Source organism: Schistocerca piceifrons, chromosome 1 (assembly GCF_021461385.2).
Source record: "Schistocerca piceifrons isolate TAMUIC-IGC-003096 chromosome 1, iqSchPice1.1, whole genome shotgun sequence".
NCBI lineage: Eukaryota > Metazoa > Arthropoda > Insecta > Orthoptera > Acrididae > Schistocerca > Schistocerca piceifrons.
This window is the reverse complement of record NC_060138.1, coordinates 1,145,482,362-1,145,499,350: the sequence shown is the minus strand read 5'-3', so window position 1 is coordinate 1,145,499,350 and position 16,989 is coordinate 1,145,482,362. Positions and strand designations below refer to the sequence as shown.

At 43.5% G+C, this 16,989-nt stretch overlaps 1 protein-coding gene across 1 annotated transcript in view; it reads left to right on the top strand.

Moving 5' to 3' along the window:
- The window catches only part of LOC124778694, a 100,958-nt gene that overhangs the window by 3,885 nt on the left and 80,084 nt on the right, over positions 1-16,989 (top strand). The window contains exons 2-3 of the mRNA XM_047253661.1: positions 4,483-4,658; positions 11,761-11,948. Coding sequence (XP_047109617.1) covers positions 4,483-4,658; positions 11,761-11,948 — 364 coding nt within the window. The remainder of the gene's footprint in view (positions 1-4,482; positions 4,659-11,760; positions 11,949-16,989) is intronic.

Below are 16,989 nucleotides of genomic sequence, written 5' to 3'. Positions count from 1 at the left end.
ATCAAATATTTCACTCACATCAGATTCGCCCATAACACATTCATACTTTTCACTAACTAAACCAAGCTTCTTCTGAGAAGTACTTTCTTTTTCACTTTGACTGCAATGGACAGGTGTACCAGCAAGGGTAGCTTCATACACTTGGTTATCGTCTTTATTGTTTACGGTAATAACATTTACCTTTGGCTTTCCAACATTTCTCCTTTTCTTAAAAGCCTTCAGAAGATTTCTAGTCACTTTACGTTTACCCATGATTATCCTTCAATAAATCAGAGACTTCAATGAACAGAATTCTCCACGAATATTCCCAGGATTACGAAGGAGTAAATAAACATGAAATACACGTCAGTCGATAGAACGTTATATATCGAACAATCACACGTTAGCCACAACACCTGTTTTGTAACACATCATTAAAATGTACACGATCAGCAGGTAGATTCATGAGTACAACGTTTGACTGCAGTTTAACAGCGCCACAGTCGATCACGACCATGCGGAACACATTTAAAAATATTTTAAAAATAGTTGTAGTCCTCCAAACTGAATAAATTATGTATCAATTGAAAGAGGAAAGTGTAGATTTTTAAAATGAAAAAATGTAAAAATTGAACATTTCATTATTTGGAACATTTCCAGAGCCCCTTAACCGCGTTTAAGGCTTTCTTCAGGCGCTGGACGTTTCATTCTTATTGCTGTATACAATTCCTACAGTTAGTCAGCTGTCATAATGCTATTTGGAGAAAAGCATTGTAAACGAACAGTTTGGAAATGCTGCTTTTTGTGCATTAAGAGCAGAGTTATAATATTGCTGAGTCGTAACCAGAGTCGAGTCCAAATCATAATGCAGTGTCGCCAATGAAGTACGAGACATAGAACTGAAAGCACGTTAATTGCGAGCAGCAGTGTAGAGACAGAGCAGAAAAGAACTAAATTCGTGGACGGAGAGTCCCGCTACATATACGGACAAAGAATATTTTGGAATTAACAAACATTACAATACGAGAACTTTATAGAACCTTCTAGAAATGTTCAATGTTAAATAATTATTGGTGGGGGGCTTTCAGTGCATCTGCAACAACAATTTCAGCAACTGTTACAGACTGGTTACTTCAAGGACATCTCCGAGCCAGACGCTCTGTAGTGTGCAGCCCACTGGCCTCAAACCACCGCCATTGACTTCAGTGGTGTCAAGCGAGAACTCATTGGAGGTCAGGGTGGTGGACTGTTGTGTTTTGTGATGAAAACTGCCTGTGCTTCGGGAGTAAGTGGCCTGTGACAAAAAGTGCCATGATGACTTCAGCAGTGGCAAAAGATTCAAAGTTATTCCCCCACTTGAATTTGAGAGGGGCCTGCCAATGGGAGGGCGTCAAGAACAAAGACTGAAAATGCATCATTACATTAAACTTTAACTTGTGGCTTCATGAGTTACCATGACCAGAGTTTTAATACCCTGAAACATTCTTCTTTAAATGAAATATGACCCATAAGTGAACAACAACATGAAGTTTTATCTTATATGCTGTAGTCACCAGGAACTTTCTCACAGGGCAACGGAAAGATGAAAAGGGTATTTAACTCAAGGTGAAATAAAATAATTTCAAACCAAAACCTTTGCAACAAATCTCATGTAGCTACCCCACATCTCTGTAGATTTACTTCGTGTAATGCAAATATACTTCCACGTTATATCTTAAAACACCTCATAAATTGAAATGAGCTAGTATAGTAGCTAAATATCAGCGTTTCCGTCACTAAAACGCTAACTTACCTTCTTAGCTGAAAATTTCATTTAAAAATAAAATATTTCTTTGCTGAAAGCGGATCATTCTCTTTCCTCTTGAAATTTAATGAAACCGAATGTACTTCTCTGCAGAAAGAAGTTGTTAAGTGTATACATGTGGGGATTTAAACAAAGACCAGAGTAAGTATTACAAAATAAACAAAAAGTTTCATGACGTACTCTGGTGCAGACAATTAAAGGAACAGACGGAAATTTTGCAAGGTTGCGTTTATTTTGCCGCAAAATAGTATAAACCGGTGATAGTAAAGTAGGAAAAGAGCGTAAACAACTGCAATATATATAACGGTAGACAAAAATGGTCTTCGTTTTTCCAACTTAATGCAATTGCACACACATTCCGACAACTGTTTGATCGGGATCGGACAACCTCTGGCAGCAACACACGCCCGACAACGACGCGGCATGCTGTGAATGGTGTCATCAACCTCATGTTGAGGCAATAACGCCCATTCTTCCTGCAGAGTTGCTTGCAAGTCCTGGAAAGTAGTTGGTGGAAGCTGACGTGAAGCAACCCGTCTTCCTAATGCATCCCATGAGATGCTCTATGGGATTCAAATCGAAAGAGCGAGCAGGCCACGCCATGCGTGCAATATCTTCTGTTTCCAAAAAAAAAAAAAAAAAATCTACCACCGGTGCTCTATGAGGACGAAGAGGACGAATATTATCGATGATCAGCTCTAAGTCTGGGCTCACAGCACCTCGCAACAACTGCACATGAATCCCAAGACCTCGCCACGATACCTGACAGCAGTTAAACCTTGCCGATTCACTCATATAATTTCCTGAAGAGGTGTTCGAGTAGTGAACATAATCCCTGCCAACACTGTTAGGATTTTCCTCGATATCGGTCTCTTTCCACAGTTTTTGGGTCCTGAAACCGTGTTCCACATTATCTCCACATGCGAATCCGTAGAGAATCACTCTTCAGACCAAATCGGGACTCATCTCTGAGAATAATATTGGCCCACTGTTCGACCGTTCTGGTGGCATGTTGACGGTCTACTCAAGATGTTCCCTTCTATGAAGATGCGTCAGAGATAGACAAAACAGCACGTCTCCGACAATAAAAGCCACTCTGCGGAAGCCTTCTGTACATCTTTTGCCTCTATACAACACGTCTAGTGCATGCTACGAGGTGAGATACCAGTTGCCGTACAGTACTAAGGCGGCACCGTCGTGCCCTTGCAGCCAAATAACGGTCTTCTCTTTCTGATGTCACACGTGGTCGGCTCTGCCCTGTCCTTTGGGATACAGTTTCGATCTCTATGAAATTGTCGCCATATCTGAGAAAAAACAACGTATCACACTAAGCCATCGGGCCACATCAGTTAGCTACTGCCTGCTTCCATTCCTGCCGGCCGGAGTGGCCGAGCGGTTCTAGGCGCTACAGTCGCAACGGTCGCAGGTTCGAATCCTGCCTCGGGCATGGATGTGTGTGATGTCCTTAGGTTAGTTAGGTTTATGTAGTTAAGTCACATAGTGCTCAAAGCCATTTGAATCATTTTTTGCTTCCATTCTTTCTATGGCCCTCCATCGCAGAGAGTCTGGTAGGCGTCTTCTCTGTGCCATACGGAACCGTCTGTGACTGTGTACACAGCGATAGTGAATGTGGGACACACGGAAAACACTATTTCGTTTGATAGATGCACTGACGTCATCTTTGGCATGGTTGTCCATTGACTGGAATGCCATCTTCCGAGCAGAACACCACTGCACTGACATCTGTTGAGAGTTCGTATGGTTATATCGTGAATTGGACACAGGACGGGGAAATAGCGGTATGTTGGTTTAATTTTGGATGCCAATGCCCTTCGACGTACCACATAACTTAACATGACCACACATTTACAAAAAGCAGAAAAAATAATCTTATATTCATATTAACACCCATAATACTATTTAATTAGTAGAAAAGGAATGAGACAGACAGCATGTAGATATGGATGGATAAAGAGAAAGTGGATGTTGATTGCCCCGTGTTCCAACCACGTTGTAAAACCGAACGAAGAACCTAATACTGCTGCGGATAAAGGCTGCCCACGCAATCAACGCTCTCACCATAATATCCCGCGTGTCTACACAGTGGGCGAAGACGGGTTTCGGGTAAATTCTCCGATCTCCTAAGTAAATAAACCACCCTATTTTCCTAGCCCCCTCATGTAGACAAACCATTCACTTAAGCACATGTCTTGAATATTTAGGACGTAATTAATGGCAATAAATGTAATGATAATTGCAAGTAATTAGTAGTAACTGTCGTGATAATGCAAGTAATTTATAGAGAAGCTGGCGGTCGAGTAAGGCATTTGAGTCCGTGTTTACCCAGGTTAAAGGTCAAATGCTTTCAACGTAAAGTGATAACCGTCATTTAACTAATGTGGATTTAACAACCAGAAAACGACATCCTTCTTCCCCCACCAGTACTGTGCTCCTATTAGTCCTTCCCCCGCCATAGCCCACTCTAACCCTTAGTGTTCTCAGCATCATGAGAGTGCCATTCTTTATCTGTACCTCACTCGAACAAAACCATGAAGGTTCAGTGATCATCCACCGCCTCTGACGAGAAGAAAAAGAAGAAAACTGTTTCATTCTTATGTAAGTGTTATTAACTCCTCCATCTCTTTTTCGTTATTGTTACTATTATTTTGTCGTTTAGTAATATTTCCCTTCTGCCACAGTACAGTCGACCAGCCTGATTTTTGGGAGCCATTCGATTTTCCACCGCACTTGTCTGATTTGGCAGACTTCAGGTATCCACCACCTGCTTCATCCAACTCTGACTCCTTGACGCAGCAGCAGGAGTGGTGTGCTGACGACATATCATTGGACGATGCAGTGGAACTGTTCTATGATCGTGAATTACCGCTATCACCTACGTCAGCGCCACGTTTCGTGTCGTTACAATGACATAGCACACACATTAATGTGTTTCTGTTCACAGTTACGAACAGTCTACATGTGACAGGTAACATAGTTAGCTGCATGCCCTCCCACCATGAGTTCAGTGCTCCAGTAGAATTCGACAACCCTCAGTTTAACGGTAAGAGTGTTATGCTTTGATCATACAAGTGGTGACAGTTACATGAGAGTTTCTCAAAGGTAGCTTCTCTGTTCAACAATCATCCTGCACACCTTGTGGTAATGGGTTGTCACTCAGTGTGTGTCAGTGACCACCCGAAAATTGTTAAAATTATCAGTGATGAGGATAGGTTAGAGTACAATCTTTTATAAGAGGCGACGTTCAGAAACTTGGCGTGCCCCAGATCAGCAATTTAGTGGGTAGTGAATGACCGTGCTGGCTGGTGGGATTATGATTGCGAATTTTTTTTGCACTGTTTTGTATGTTCTGTCAAAGCTGACTAATGAGAAGACTTCTGAGGTAGTATACATAAAAACCTGACATGTGTTGTAAGCTGTACGGAGTATGTATGCTGTGTCATCGCAACATGATGTAGGCAAAGAAATACGTACATGCTTGTGTTCTACACAAAGTTATCCGAAATTAAAAGAGAAAATAAGTTACCTGCATTATAATTCTTTGTACTTTATTTCAGGTAAAGATGCAGTGCCGCTATAGCTCGGTCAGTAATGTGTGCCTGCCACAAGGGAAAAAAATGAGCGTGCGTCCGTTACCAACTGACTCTAAACTATCTGCATCTGCATCAGACTCCGCAAGTAGCCTAACGGTATGTGACGGAGGAAACTTCTGGTACTACTAAATGATCCCCCCCTTCCAGTTCCATTCGCAAACGGCGCGTGGGGAGAATGTTTGTCCATAAGCCTCTGTATTAGTCCTAATTTCTCGAATCAATGACTACAAGTGTAATAAGAAATGCCAAGAAAGGAAGGAAAATATATTTGCTTAACAAGAGTGATAGGGCACAAATCGCAGAATATCTGAGTGACCACCATCAAACGTTCATTTCTGAGGAAGAGGATGTGGAACAAAAATGGAAAAAATTCAGGAACATCGTCCAGTACGCCTTAGATAAGTTCGTACCGACTAAGGTCCAAAGCGAGGGGAAAGATCCACCGTGGTATAACAATCATGTACGAAAGGTACTACGGAAACAAAGAAAGCTTCATCATAGGTTTAAGAGTAGTCGAATCATAGCTGATAAGGAAAAGCTGAACGAAGCGAAAAAGAGCGTAAAGAGAGCAATGAGAGAAGCATTCAACGAATTCGAACATAAAACATTGGCAAACAATCTAAACAAGAACCCTAAAAAGTTTTGGTCATATGTAAAATCGGTAAGCGGATCTAAATCCCCTATTCAGTCACTCGTTGACCACGATGGCACCGAAACAGAGGACGACCGAAGAAAGGCAGAAATACTGAATTCAGTGTTCCGAAACTGTTTCACTGCGGAAAATCGTAACACGGTCCCTGACTTCAGCCGTCGCACGGACGCCAAAATGGAAAATATTGAAATAAACGATATCGGAATTGAAAAACAACTGCTATCACTTAGTAGCGGAAAAGCATCCGGACCAGACGAGATACCCTTAAGATTCTACAGTGATTATGCTAAAGAACTTGCCCCCTTTCTATCAGCAATTTATCGTAGATCGCTGGAAGAACGTAAAGTACCTAGCGACTGGAAGAAAGCGCAGGTCGTTCCCATTTTCAAGAAGGGTCATAAATCAGATGCGAATAATTATAGGCCTATTTCGCTTACGTCAATCTGTTGTAGAATAATGGAACATGTTTTGTGTTCTCGTATTATGAAGTTCTTAGATAATACAAATCTCCTTCATCATAACCAACATGGATTCCGCAAACAGAGATCATGTGAAACTCAGCTCGCCCTATTTGCCCAAGAAATTCACAGTGCCGTAGACACTGGCGAGCAGACTGATGCCGTATTCCTGGACTTCAGGAAGGCATTTGATACGGTTCCGCACTTACGTTTAGTGAAAAAAATACGAGCTTACGGAATATCGGACCAGGTTTGTGATTGGATTCAGGATTTCCTAGAAGAAAGAACACAACATGTCATTCTTAACGGTTCAAAATCTGCAGATGTAGAGGTAATTTCGGGAGTACCGCAGGGAAGCGTGATAGGACCTTTATTGTTTACAATATACATAAATGACTTAGTTGACAACATCGGTAGCTCCGTGAGGCTATTTGCAGATGACACGGTTGTCTACAAGAAAGTAGCAACATCAGAAGACTCGTACGTACTCCAGGAGGACCTGCAGAGGATTAATGAATGGTGCGACAGCTGGCAGCTTTCCCTAAACGTAGATAAATGTAATATAATGCGCATACATAGGGGCAGAAATCCATTCCAGTACGATTATGCCATAGGTGGTAAATCATTGGAAGCGGTAGCGACCGTAAAATACTTAGGAGTTACTATCCGGAGCGATCTGAAGTGGAATGATCACATAAAACAAATAGTGGGAAAAGCAGGCGCCAGGTTGAGATTCATAGGAAGAATTCTAAGAAAATGTGACTCATCGACGAAAGAAGTAGCTTACAAAACGCTTGTTCGTCCGATTCTTGAGTATTGCTCATCAGTATGGGACCCTTACCAGGTTGGATTAATAGAAGAGATAGACATGATCCAGCGAAAAGCAGCGCGATTCGTCATGGGGACATTTAGTCAGCGCGAGAGCGTTACGGAGATGCTGAACAAGCTCCAGTGGCGGACACTTCAAGAAAGGCGTTACGCAATACGGAGAGGTTTATTAGCGAAATTACGAGAGAGCACATTCCGGGAAGAGATGGGCAACATATTACTACCGCCCACATATATCTCGCGTAATGATCACAACGAAAAGATCCGAGAAATTAGAGCAAATACGGAGACTTACAAGCAGTCGTTCTTCCCACGCACAATTCGTGAATGGAACAGGGAAGGGGGGATCAGATAGTGGTACAATAAGTACCCTCCGCCACACACCGTAAGGTGGCTCGCGGAGTATAGATGTAGATGTAGATGTAGAATTTTCTCGTGTTTGTCATTTCGCGAGCTGTATGTGTGAGAGAGTAATATGTTGTGTCCGACACTTCTGGAAAGTGTTCTCCCGAAATTTCAATAATAAATTTCTCTGCGATGCATAACGCCTCTCTTGTAACATTTGTAACTGCATTTTTTTTTAGCATTTCTGTAACGCTCTCTCTACGATAAACGATCCCGTGACGAAACGCTACTCTCTTCGTTGAATCTTGGCTAACTTTTCTATCACTCCTGCCTGGTAAGGATCCCAGATAAATGAATAGTACTCAAGAACCGATCGAACAAGCGCCTTGTATGCCACTTACCTCGTGGATGAGCTACATTTCCTTAAGATTGTACCTATAAATCTCAGTCTGGCCTCTGTTTTTCCTGCTATTTACTTTATGGCGTCATTCCAGTAAGGTCGCTCTGGACAATTACTTCTAGATATTTCACGTTAGACACTGTTTCTAGCGATTTGTCATCACTAGTGTAACTGTGCAGTAGTGGATCTCTCTTCCTGTGTATGTGCAATATGTTACATTTATTTACGTACAGAGTCAACTGCCATGAATTGATCCATTCATCAATCCGTTGCAGGTCATTCTGCAAATACATGCTTACTGGTGTTGCTACTTCCTTTTATAGACAAACGTATCGTCTGTGAAGTCTTAAAGAGCTACAGACACCTTCTACTGGACCGTTTATCCAGGGTGGTCCACTGATCGTGACCGGGCCAAATATCTCACGAAATAAGCGTCAAACGAAAAAACAACAAAGAGCGAAACTTGTCTAGCTTGAAGGGGGAAACCAGATGGCGTTATGGTTGGCCCGCTAGATGGCGCTTCCATAGGTCAAACGGACATCAACTGCGTTTTTTTAAAAATAGGAACCCTAATTTTTTATTACATATTCGTTTAGTACATAAATAAATTGTTACAATGTGATTCATGTACCTTTGTGAACTTATCATTTCTGAGAACGCATGCTGTTATAGCGTGATTACCTGGAAATACTACATTAATGCAATAAATGCTCAAAATGATGTCCGTCAACCTCAATGCATTTGGCAATAAGTGTAACGACATTCCTCTCAACAGCGAGTAGTTCGCCTTCCGTAATGTTCGCACATGCATCGACAATGCGCTGACGCATGTTGTCAGGCGTTGTCGGTGGATCACGATAGCAAATACCTTTCAACTTTCCCCACAGAAAGAAATCCGGGGACGTCAGATCCGGTGAACGTGCGGGCCATGGCATGGTGCTTCGACGACCAGTCCACCTGTCATGAAATATGCTATTCAATACCGCTTCAACCGCACGCGAGCTATGTGCCGGACATCCTTCATGTTGGAAGTACATCGCCATTCTGTCTTGCAGTGAAACATCTTCTAGTAACATTGGTAGAACATTACGTAGGAAATCAGCATACAATGCACCATTTAGATTGCCATCGATAAAATGGGGACCAATTATCCTTATGAAACGTCCCCTTTGAACAATTATGCATGACTGTGCTTAAACTGACACACAATATTTTGTTAGCGCAACGCAATCTGACTTTCAAAATTCCCTACAAAAGAATGGCCCTGACTAACATTAAACTATACCTTTCACAAATCACTTACCTCACAAAAATCTTCGCTGCTCAAGCTACTGCAATACAGCGAGCGCCACTACTGCCAGCTAAATAAAAGATTCAAACTATGGAAGGCACTAACTACTGATAGGGATAGTTAGCAAATGAAAGATATTAATAGAGAACAAACAATGTATTTACCTTGATATCATCATATATAAATATAGCAGTTCATGACAAACTTCAAAACTCCGCCATCTCTCTCCCCACATCCACCACTGCTGGCGGCTCACCTCCAACTGCGCAACGCTACGCGCTGTTCACAGCCAGCTGCCTAACACTACAATGGCGAGTATTACAACAATGCAAAGCAGCCACAGACTGCACACAGCACAGCCAGTGATTTTCATACAGAGGTGGCGTTACCAATAAAAAAACCTAAACAGCCTACTTACATCCTTCCTTCCATAATGCCGCGCCATACATTAACCCACCAAGGTCGCTGATGTTCCGCTTGTCGCAGCCATTATGGATTTTCCGTTGCCCAATAGTGCATATTATGTCGGTTTACGTTACCGCTGTTGGTGAATGACGCTTCGTCGCTAAACAGAACGCGTGAAAAAAATCTGTCTTCGTCCCGTAATTTCTCTTGTGCCCAGTGGCAGAACTGTACACGACGTTCAAAGTCATTGCCCTGCAATTCCTGTTGCATAGAAATATGGTACGGGTGGAATCGATGTTGATGTAGCATTCTCAACACCGACGTTTTGAGATTCCCGATTCTCGCGTAATTTGTCTGCTACTGATGTGCGGATTAGCCGCGACAGCAGCTAAAACACCTACTTTGGCATCATCATTTATTGCAGGTCGTGGCTGACGTTTCACATGTGGCTGAACACTTCCTGTTTCCTTAAATAACGTAACTGCCCGGCGAACGGTCCGGACACTTGGATGATGTCGTCCAGGACACCGAGCAGCATACATAGCACACGCCCGTTGCGCATTTTGATCACAATAGCCATACATCAACACGATATCGACCTTTCCCGCAATTGGTAAACGGTCCATTTTCACACGGGTAATGTATCGCGAAGCAAATACCGTCCACGCTGGCGGAATGTTACGTGATAGCACGTACTTATACGTTTGTGACTATTACAGCGCCATCTATCACAAAGCGAAAAAAGTGGTCCAACTAAAAGATTCATATTTCTTTACGCACTATACGAATATGTAATAAAAAATGGGGGTTCGTATTTGAAAAAAAAATCAGTTGATATCCATTTGACTTATGGCAGTGCCATCTAGCGGCCCAACCATAGCGCCATTTGGTTTCCTCCTTCAAACTAGACGAGTTTCGTTGTTTGTAGTTTTTTCTTTTGATGCTTATTTCGTGAGATATTTGGCCCGGTCACTATCAGTACACTGTAAACAGTATCGTTCCAATCACACTTCCTTTAAACACTCGGAAAATTAAATTTGCATCTGTCGATTTTGTTCCGTTAAGAGCGACCTGTTAAGTTCTACATGCAAGAAAGCCTTGAATCCACTCGGAAATCTGGACCGATACTCGTAAGCTCGTTTGTTTTTTCATTACGCGGCAGTGCGGGCCGGTGTCAACTACCTACCTGAAGTCAACGAACACGGCATCAACTTCAGCGCAGTTGTCTACAGGACTATGGATCTCATGGAGGGGCAGAGCGAGCTGAGTTTAGCAAGATCTTTATCTGCGGATTCCTCGTTGATTTTTATAGAGCTGATTTGCCACAGCTGCACAGTTCACAAACGTATCTAAATTTCAAATTTTCGCATGGATAACACCAGGAAGATGAGGGGTTGGGTTTGTTTGGGGGAAGAGACCAAATATCGAGGTCATCGGTCTCATCAGATTAGGGAAGGAAGTCAGCCGTGCCCTTTCAAAGGAACCATCCCGTCATTTGCCTGGAGCGATTTAGGGACATCACGGAAAACCTAAATCAGGATGGACGGACGCGGGATTGAACCGTCGTCCTCCCGAATAGGAAGATGAGTGCACAAATTCCACAACGTATGCGTGTGTAGAGGGCGCCGGGGACCTGGAGGATGGGTGGTGATGGGCATCCAGCCACCGTCTACCACTAACACTATTTCCAGATCCTGCGTAACGTGCCGACCACACGAAGACAGGGGATAAGGCCAGGAAGAAGGACGAGAAGAAAGATCAAGGGCAATGTAGCCTCAAGTATGGGATGAAAATGCTTCCTGTTCACGTCCAGGATTCCTTGAGTCGGTACGTCGCAGTTCGGTACCTGCTGGTGACGTGTATCAGGTCCGTGTCGAGCACCACGCACAGTGCTTGCCAGCGAAGTGGTGCCATAAGCTCCCTACAACAGCAGGAGCACACTCCTCTGTTAGACTTTTGACGTGTGCCACACAAACGGCCGCGGCAGCCACGCGCCGCTGGCGGGAAAGCGCCGGCGCTCTGCTGTTTTTGCGGCCGCCCCCCGCCCCCGCCCGCCCGCGCTATAAAGCGGCGCTGCCGCCGCCCGCCGCCACTCTGCTCCGAGATGCGCGCCACGCCCATCGCAGCTGCTCTCGTGAGTACCACCACACGTCACATCACCTCACCTCTCTACTGGTCCTGCGTTTCGTCTCTCTGCACGAGCATTTGCTCTCTCTCTGGTACCTTCATCAGTAGCTACTGTTATCGTTCGTTTCAGGAAGTAATCTGAGTGAAATAATGTGCCATTCCTCAAGAACAAATGTCGCTTATAACTGACGGAGTAGAAATGACGCCTTGTATTGGCACGGTGACGGGAACAGTAATTAAGCTGTCTTTGAAGTTTGCAGCATTCTTCAGACAAATTGAGCTCTGATAGGACAGAATGGTTAGAATTTAAGCTACCGTCGAAATTGTAGTCTTTAGAGACGCCGCATAAGCTGGTGTTCACGTGTTGTAGGAAAATCGTGCAAAATCCATTTTCGATGTCGGACCAGGAATTTGAATTTGAAAGCGGTACATGTAGCATTGCGCTCATGGTAAGACTTAAGGGTGTTTACACAGTCTTTGAGAGTTGCAAGCAAGGGAGGTCCTCTGTCACTTTGATTTGCATCAATAGTCTGCAAGCTACATTTCGGTGTGTGGTGGAGAGTATTTCTGGTATTACTGTCTTTTCCCCCTTCCTTGATCCACTCGTGAATGGTCCGTGAGAAGAATGTTTGCCGATGACTTACGTATGAGCTCTAATTTCTTCGAGTTTCTAGTCGTGGTCATTTCGCGAGAGTTATATGGGGGGAGATATTATGTTGCCCAGCTCTTCTTGAAAAATACGCACCCGGAGTTTTAACAGGAAGCACCTCCGTCATGCGCAATGCTTCTCTCGTGGCTCGAGACACTGGAGTTTTTTCAGCATATCCGTGAAACTCCCTCACCGATTGAAAGATCCCGTGATGAAAAGAGTCGCTTGTCGTTCTATCGTGAGCTCTTATGTCAATGCTTGTATTGACAGGTCTGTTTCCGGTTTGGAACCGCGCAACCGCTACGGTCGCAGGTTCGAATCCTGCCTCGGGCATGGATGTGTGTGACGTCCTTAGGTTAGTTAGGTTTAACTAGTTCTAGGGGACTAATGACCTCAGAAGTTGAGTCCCATAGTGCTCAGAGCTATTTGAACCGGTTGCGCGAAATCTGCAGTTAGTGGAGCAGATTCTAAATTCGCTGTGGTGTTGCTTTTTAGTGTAGACAGTAAACGGAAAGAAGTGACTCGATTGTTCGTACATTTTTTAAGTTAAGCACAACCTAGAAACTATTTATAGCGTTTGTTGCCTCTGTGCCATACAGATATATCATCCTTAAAAAGTATGATTAAATTCTGGAGTCATTTTGATTCCGTCCTGTCTAGTTTATAACACTTTCTGTGCTTTATGAGAACGCACCCAGAAGTAAACTATGCTAGTGGTAAGGAAACGTAATTAAATCAACAGTTTCCTGACACTTTCTGTGGCTTCGTATTAAAATGGCATAAGTACCCGACTTAACAGAGGAAAAGTCATATTCAGAAGCTTGAGACAGAAGTAGTTACAATTTTCCCATTCCCACCACAAGTAACGAAATTACACAAGAGTTTCATTATGTAAGTATGCAACCAAAATGTCTCTGGTCTAGGAAAATATAGGACAAATACTGTCGAAATTGGGATCTTGCAGAGTGGAGATACTATACTAACATTTTTCAACAGTTAACGAAGCAACTTTTCTTGTTTATTTAGCCAGCAGAATCGTCGCTATGGTCCTGACATCAGCTAACAGTGTGAGTAGTGCTACGTTATGAAACAAGTGTGAACTGTGTGGAGCATGTAGGCATTGCCGGGGGTGAGAAACGAATGAAAAGTGCAGCACTAGCTTTGGACGTTATCAAATAACTTCTTTGTAGAACAGTATAGTAGACTAGTGATAAACCGAACGAGGCAGTGCCGTTTTAAACATAATTGCCTCTTATTCGAGAGTATGGAGGCTCCGATTTTCATCCGGGCGTCTTCATTCAGTTATTCCGTGGTTTCCCTAAATTAGTTCAGAAAATACGGGGATCATTCGTACTGTACGGTCACGGCCCACTACCTGTCCCACCCTTGCCAAACTAGACCCATAAGTATGTAAATGTCTTTATATGTGAATCCGTTATTTTTATTGTTGTCAAATTTTAACACCGACATATGTCCAAGAACTCTGTAAAAGTGATCTGCGGTGAATAAAACTACTACTACTACTGCTATTGCTGATACGCCTACCAAGAACAAAACACTCACTAAGTGAACAGCACACATCAGATACTTAACAAGATTTGCACTGATTTTCTATACTTTGGGTGTGTCTCATGAAAGTGTAATTGGACTGCTACTACTGACGGTGGGTTACATCAACTACACAGTGTCGATAACACTCCTTAGTTTCACAGATGTTGACTCTGTGTTAACTACAGAAATATACACATTAACGGAGACAGGCTTTGACAACATGTAGAAATTAAAAACGAAGTTGTATTCATCTGTCCTTCGTTAAAGGGAAAAACTTAGCCGTACCTGGTTGTAGGGTTAGCGAATCATAAATGGAGCCTTACTTTCCTACAAATTACTGTGACTGACGATGTGCTGATACGCATTAATCGCGTAAGTCAGCAGCAGATTAGTAACGGCTACAGTTGGATGAACTCTGAGGAGCTGCTGTGCGGTAACGGGAAAGAGAGCTTAAAGTCAACCGTTTGGGTTCATCAGTAGTTCAGTTTAAATTTTCGTCGTCTGTTTCATATTGAAAGGACACTCCAGTAGTGACTGTCGGAGGCTTAATACAAACGTGTAACGTATAAATTCAGAAAACTGTGGTGGGGCATATGTCCGAACGAGTGCATACTATCGGCCAAAAACCAGTTTCCGTAGCCGAGATAACGCACTCTTATAAACTGATACAAAAGTAGTAGTTATCTCATTCAATCCTGTTGTTGTGGTTGTGGTCATCAGTCCAGAGACTGGTTTGATGCAGCTCTCCATGTTACTCTATCCTGTGTAATCGTCTTCATCTCCGAGTAACTACTGCAACCTACATCCTTCTGAAACTGTTTACCCTCCACGCTGCCCTTCATTACTAAATTGGTGCTCCCTTGACGCCTCAGAACATGTCCTACCAACCGATCCCTTCTTCTAGTTAAGTTGTGCCAGAAATTCCTCTTCTTCCCAATTCTATTGAGTACCTCATCATTAGTTACGCAATCTAACCATCTAATCTTCGCTGGCCGGAGAGGCCAAGCGGTTCTAGGTGCTACAGTCTGGAACTGCGCGACCGCTACGGTCTCAGGTTCGAATCCTGCCTCGGGCATGGATGTGTGCGATGTCCTTAGGTTAGTTAGGTTTAAGTAGTTCTAAGTTCTAGGGGACTGATGACCTCAGAAATTAAATCCCATAGTGCCCAGAGCTATTTGAACCATCTAATCTTCAGAATTCTTCTGTAGCACAACATTTCGAAAGCTTCTATTCTCTGCTTTTCCAAACCAGTTATCAGTTCACTTCCATACACGGTTACACTCCATACAAATACTTTCAGAAAAGAGTTCATGACACTTTAACCTATACTCGATGTCGAAAAATTTCTCTTCTTCAGGAACGCTTTCCTTGCCGTTGCCAGTCTACAGTTTGTATCCTCTCTGTTTCGATGATCATCAGTTATTTAGCTCCCCAAATAGCAACACTCATTTACAACTTTAAGCGTCTCATTTCCTAATCTAATTCCCGCAGCAATACCCGATTTAATTCGACTACATTCCATTATACTGTACAGTATAATGCGGGTGAAGTTTGGCTCTGTTTCTCACGCGTGGACACGGTGATGGCGACAATTTAAAATCAAGTTGACTGCACGTTCGTGGGTCCTCCATTACGAAAGTACGTTTGTGTCTTGTTCGTACGCGCTTCGTTAGATACCAGTGATGATCTTCATGGTGGGTCCCGCAGTCTTCAGGATCGGGATGTGCAGTCTAAAGGGCATAGTACACAAAGCGCGCAGCCTGCCAAACGTAACTGTAATGTATGGCGGGCGGGAAAAATTCCCAGTCCGGTTGTAATAAATGTGATGTCGTGATTTTTCCAAGCGCCGTACTGGTGAAGATACAGGTACAGATACAGGCTCTAAGCACTATGGGACTTAACATCTATGGTCATCAGTCCCCTAGAACTTAGAACTACTTAAACCTAACTAACCTAAGGACATCACACAACACCCAGTCATCACGAGGCAGAGAAAATCCCTGACCCCACCGGGAATCGAACCCGGGAACCCGGGCGCGGGAAGCGAGTACTGGTGTAGAGGGCCAGTGTCTTTCACGTCCATTTCCAAATGACGTTTTGGTCCCGACACAAGAATCGGTGTTCTGTAATACCGGGAATTTGAGAATGATTACAAAGAGGGCTCTGTGGAAGTTTGGCTGTGTTTCTCACGCGTGGACACGGTGATGGTGACAATTTAAAATCACGTTGACTGCACGTTCGTGGGTCCTCCATACCGTGGGAAAATTGAGCTGCCCAACTTGGTTACCAAGGGGTGCGGCGGACGAGGACGAAGCAAAGTGTTGTATACATGAATGACGTAAGGCTGCGAAGCACTTCCTCGGCAGCTACACAGTCTGGTACTATACCGCTAATTCCAGAGGATGGTTGGCGACCACGTAATCAAATGCTGCTGGACTTTTTTACCTCATGCCTTGCATTACATTAAATTCATTTGTTGAGGATGAGATATTGTGTTGAAGGAGGTTACGATCATCTGCATGTCACTCTACATATCGTAAATGTTTACTAACGACGTCACTCCCATGTTCACAACTGCGTCGTCTGCTAACGGCTTGATAGACGCCTGGAGCTACGGACGTCTACCAAGTCATTTATACGTAAAGTGCTCAGAATAGTTTTCCGCCTTCCGCATTTCGCATATAGGTCACTGGTGTGACCTATTCTTGAGTACTGCACGAGTGTTTGGGATCAGTACCAGGTCGGATTGAAGGGAGACATCGAAGCAAATCAGAGGTGGGTTGCTAGATTTGTTACCAACAGGTTCGAACAACACGTAAGTGATACTGGAATACGTCGAGAACTCAAATGGGAATCGCTGGAGGGAAGGCGACGTTCTTTCCGAGAAAC